At 40.1% G+C, this 5,296-nt stretch overlaps 1 protein-coding gene across 1 annotated transcript; it reads right to left on the bottom strand.

Annotated features, from left to right (window-relative positions):
• Positions 1-3,550: 3,550 nt before the first annotated feature.
• LOC122740643 (60S ribosomal protein L30-like) lies at positions 3,551-3,898 on the bottom strand. The gene has a single exon (XM_043983105.1). It carries the CDS (start codon positions 3,896-3,898, stop codon positions 3,551-3,553), a length of 348 nt encoding a protein of 115 aa, XP_043839040.1.
• Between the last annotated feature and the right edge of the window lie 1,398 nt (positions 3,899-5,296).

Here is a 5,296-nt window from a genome sequence, read left to right as displayed (position 1 = left end):
CTTCCCAATTGAGAAAACAAAACAAAACAAAACTCTTCTATCAAATATGGATAGTCACACGAAAGAAATCCATTCATGTGGATTTACCGTGTTTGAAAACCTAAGTTTTATTCTGCAAATTAAGTCCATCACCTCTCTGTCAGGAGGGTAGCATATCTCATCACTGATCCTTTGGAATTGTGGTTGGTTATTGAATTGGTCAGAGTTCTTAATTTTTTCTTACTTGTTTTTATTTAAATAGTTGTTAAAGTTAAATTGTTCACCTGGTTCTGCTCACTTCACTCTGAATCATTTTTCATCATAGCTGTACTTTTCGTAGTATCAGAATGAAGTGGGTGTCTATTAATTGGAGAATAGTTGAACAATCTCTGATGTGTGAATGTTATGGAATATTATTGTGCTGTAAGAAATAGTGAAGATGAGGTATAATGTCCCCTTGGTAGGTTCCCTGAAAGACAGCCCTACGCTTTATGCTACATGCTGTCCACTTGGAGGGAAATGTGATGATTCCTGATTGGCTAAGCGAATGCTGAGCAAGATGCTGTATTTCTGCATAAGAGAACTACTTCTCTCCCCTGACATTGCCACCACTCTGGTGAAGGCCCCCATCACCTCACACCTGGATTATTGGAAGAGCCTGCCGGTGGGTCTGCCTGCTTCAAGTCTCTCTCCACTCCAATCCATCCACCATTGAGCCACTAAAGTGATTTTCCTAAAGTGCACATCTGATCATGTCACTTCTCCCTTTCACTCAATAAAATCCAGTGGCACCAGACTGCTTCCAGGATCAAATACAAAATGCTCTATTTTGCATTCAAACCCTTTACAGCCTAGGCCCCTCCTATCTTTCCAGTCTTCTTACACCTTACTTCCCAACATGCATTCTTTGATCCAGTGACACTGGCCTCCTGGCTGTTCCACAAACAAAACACTCCATCTCTTGGCTCCACAACAATGGCTGCTCCCCATGCCTGGAATGTTGTCCTTCCTCTGCTCTGAATGCTGACATCCCCAGCTTTCTTTATGTTCCCACTGAAATCCCATCTTTTACTAGAAGTCTTCCCCAACACCTCTTCATTCTAGTGTCTTCCCTTTGTTATCTATGTCCTATTTATTCTATAAAATGGCTTGCTTTGTTTGCTCATTGTCTCCCCCATTAGACCAAAAGCTTCTTGAGGGCAGGAACTTTGTTTAACTTTTTTTTTGTTTTTTGTGGGACAATGAGGGTTAAGTGACTTGCCCAAGGTCACACAGCTAGTAAGTGTCAAGTGTCTGAGGCTGGGTTTGAACTCAGGTCCTCCTGAATCCAGGGCTGGTGCTTTATCCACTGCACCACTTAGTTGCCCCCTAACTTTTCTTTTTATCCTCATTGCTTAGCACAGTGCCTGGCCTGTGGTATGCACTTAATAAATGTTTATTGATTGACTACACTGAACTCAAAATAAATGCAATGCATCTGGAGATCAGATGACTATGCATGTGGCAGACATGGATAGACGTAATCACCAGATTAGTTGGTTTGCTTTGACTGTCTATTACCAAAGAAGGTTGAGGATGTGGGTAAGAAAAGGCACAAAGGGAAAGGATTCTGACTATAAAAAACAAACATTATGTAACGATTGGAATGACGCCACCTGTGAGAGACTTACTGTAGCAAAGCTCCAACATGAGAGGGCCTCTGAGGGCAGGACCATGCGTCTTTTCTTTAGCGTCAGAAAGTGATGTTTGCTGGTGGGAGGAAGAAGGGGGAGCCTGGTGCTCTGACTCTCTCTCTTTCTTGTGGACTCTGGCAGAGAGCGGAGCTAGGAATGCTCTCTCCCTTTAATAGATAGAGGAATCTAGGCCTTTCTCTCTCTCTTTACAAAATTCTTATTCTCCTTAATAAATGCTTAAAAGTCTAATTCTTGCTAAAGCTTATAATTTATTGGTGACCACTCATTATATATTTTAGACAGTATAGCTAGAATTTTAGCCCTTACAATTAATAACAATAGTCTTTTTTCTTTTTTTTTTTAAAGAATAAGTGGAACACTCATGTAGGCAGATAAAGTGGGGGCTGTCTCCAATTTGGAATTCTTGGTACACAGTCATGTGTGGGGAGAGGGGTGTCATCACAAGGTTGTTGTATATTAAGCCCTGTCTCATCATAGTGAAGGGGTGGCAAGAATAGGAGCAAGGATGAGGGAGAGAGAAATGTTTCCATTTAGCTCATGACTCTTGTTCAATGCATTTCCACACCATTTTTTTTAAACTTTAAAGGAATTTGTTTTGGTACGCAGGTAGAAAATTATAGCTCTGTCGATAGCAGACTGCTTAGAGTCAAGATTTGTTTTCCAAGGAAGCTTGTGTCATGCTGAACATGTACATATGCACCAAATCCAATCAATGACATAATTAAATGACATTGAAGGCAGCCTGCATTTAGAAAACACAAGCTGAATGAAATCTGCACAGACAAGCCATCAGATCACTGACTGCCCTCTGGCTTCTGCTTAGAAGGCCGCTATCACTCAGGCCCATGCTCAGGGGAGGCGGGCAATGCTAGATTTTCTGGAAAAGCCATTCTTTCCATAAGTGGGGCTGAGAAAGAACACAGAACAGTTAAAAAAATTGTCAGGCCACTTGAGCAAACAGATGTCTGGTTTCCCCTACCAGTTTTTCCCATTTCCCCCATTGTGAGGCCTGACAAAAATCATTGAGTTGAAAATGATGGCTGAGAAGGATGAGGTCAGCAACATGTCACCAAAATCATGCCATGGTCACAAAGGGAAGAAAAAGAAACATTGAACCCTAAGCTCAATCACTTCATGGAGCAGGGGAAAAGGACTTTGCCTCCCTCTAGTAACTTTTCTCCCTTTCCTTTTCCTCTCCCTGTGCCTTTATGCCTTGCCATCTACTATAATGGAATAATAATGATGTTGATGATAATTCATATTCACATATTGTTTTAAGGTTTCTAAATTTTAACTATGGTAGGGTAACTGAGGCTTTTCCCACAGTGCCAAAATAGAGAAGGCACTGAGAGCAGAAGAAGTAGACTTAGCTTAGTACTTTGATCATAAGATCATAGATTTTGAGCTGGAAGGGTCTCTAGAAATAATTGAGTATAACTCTCTCATTTTCAAGATGAGGAAATTGAGGCCCATAGAGATTACATGGCTTGTCTAGCATCAGACAGCAAGTAAATCTGGGGAAGAATTTGAATTGGTCTTTTCCTTATTCTAGGTCTAGTTCTCTATCCATGGTGCCACTTTGCTGTCTCCCAAAATTTGTTTAAGCCTTCCTTAAAAAGAAAACTACCAGAGAGCCTGCTACCTCTCTTGCCACCTTTCCAAACAATACCCCAGGTAAGTTCTTCTCTAATCTTTCCATACTCTGCCCTTGAAGACCTCATTAATCACCTAGTTTCCTGGTATCTCTGTCCATGGGACCTTGTAATCTGAAGTCTCTCCTTGAAGCATCAACCCAAACTCTTCTGTAAACGCGTGCACTCTCTCTCTTTTTTTAAAATAAGCTTTGGCCAGTTTATTAAAGAATACTTTTGTACAGTTTACTTTTCACTGGTCTGTTCTGACATGCTTCTAATGATATCAGAGTCACCTGGATCAACAATAGCCAGTATACAAACTCTGTAGTACTTCCCACATGCTGTACCCAATTTAATATTGTTGTCACTGTAGTGATGTATGCCAGTTTTGGACAACATAGTGTAATATTCAATCTCTGATTTCCTCAAGGCTGGGCAGTTGTTGGCCAAGATGACCAATTTGGATTTGCCTTGTCTAATCATTTTCAGGGTCTGTTTGTAGCCCAGCACATATTTGCTGCTTTTCATCACCAGCTGGAGCCTCGAGTTGATGGACTCCGGTGACTTTTTCGTCTTCTTTGCGGCCACCATATTCCTGCCTGTGGTGCAGGAGGACCCTCAGCTAGAGATCTGCCGCCAAGATGGCTGGGAAGTGAGAAAGGCCATGCATTCTTTTAAACATTTTTTTTTTTTTGGCCAGGTAATAAGGGTTAAGTGACTTGCCCAGAGTCACACAGCTAGTAAGTGTCAAGTGTCTGAGGCCAGATTTGAACTCAGGTAGGTCCTCCTGAATCCAGGGCCAGTGCTCTATCCACTTCACCACCTAGCTGCCCCAACCCAAACTCTTCTGACAGAATTTTCAATAAAAAGTTCAAATGATGAAGGGATGCCCATGAATTGGGAAATGGCTAAACAAGCTGTGGTATGTGATTATGATGGAATATTATTGTGCCATAAGAAATGACAAGCAGGATGATTCCAGAAAAAGTTGTAAAGACTGATGCAAAGTGAAGTGAACAGAACAATATTGTATGATGAAGAACTGTGAATGACTTAGCTATTTGCAGCAATACAATGATCCAAGACAATCCCAGAGAATATTATCTGCCTCCAGAGAAAGAACTGCTATTGTTTTAATATAGACTGAAGCATGTTATTTTTCACTTTTTCTTTCATTCTTTTTCTTTTCTTTGTGTCTTTTTGTGCAAAATCACTAATATGGAAATGCCTTTCATTATTGAACATATATAACCTGTGTCTGATTGTTTACTGTCTCAGGTAGGGGAAGGGAGGGATAGAATTTGGAAATCAAAATTTTAAAAAACCTAAATATTAAAATTGTTTTAATATATAATTGGGAAAAATAAAATATATTTTAAAAAAGAAATTAGCCAGGCTAGTCCCTGTATAATAGATACAGACTTTAGACCAGGATATGAATCCTGCTCCTGCTTCTTGCTAGCTATGTGAATCATAGTAGGTACTTAATAAATGTTTTTTGAATCTAGTTAAAACAAAAGTTGATTTGAGATTTCTTTGTCTGATGTTTGTTCCAGGCGTGAAAATTATTAGTTATGGAGTTATGTTATAGAGTTTTCCAAAGCCTTTTCCCTACAACTTAAATTTTTTTTTTTTGGAAGGGCAATGAGGGTTAAGTGACTTGCCCAGGGTCACATAGCTAGTAAGTGTCAAGTGTCTGAGGTCAGATTTGAACTCAGGTCCTCCTGAATCCAGGGCCAGTGCTTTATCCACTGTGCCACCTAGCTGCCCCTATAACCTTTGAGGTATGTAGGGAAAATAACATTATTCCTGTCTTACAGATTTTTTCAGAGGTTTAGTTAGCTGAAGAGATTTGCTCACAGTTGAATAGGTAGTGTCAGAGTTGAAATTTAACTTAGGTCTCAAATCTCCCATTCCTCATCCCCTACATTGTTGTTCTTCCTCTTATAGAGATGGCTACCTCTTTAATTTATCCCCACATTGATTTTG

Source organism: Dromiciops gliroides, chromosome 1 (assembly GCF_019393635.1).
Source record: "Dromiciops gliroides isolate mDroGli1 chromosome 1, mDroGli1.pri, whole genome shotgun sequence".
NCBI classification, from domain to species: domain Eukaryota; kingdom Metazoa; phylum Chordata; class Mammalia; order Microbiotheria; family Microbiotheriidae; genus Dromiciops; species Dromiciops gliroides.
This window is presented reverse-complemented; position numbering and strand designations above follow the sequence as displayed.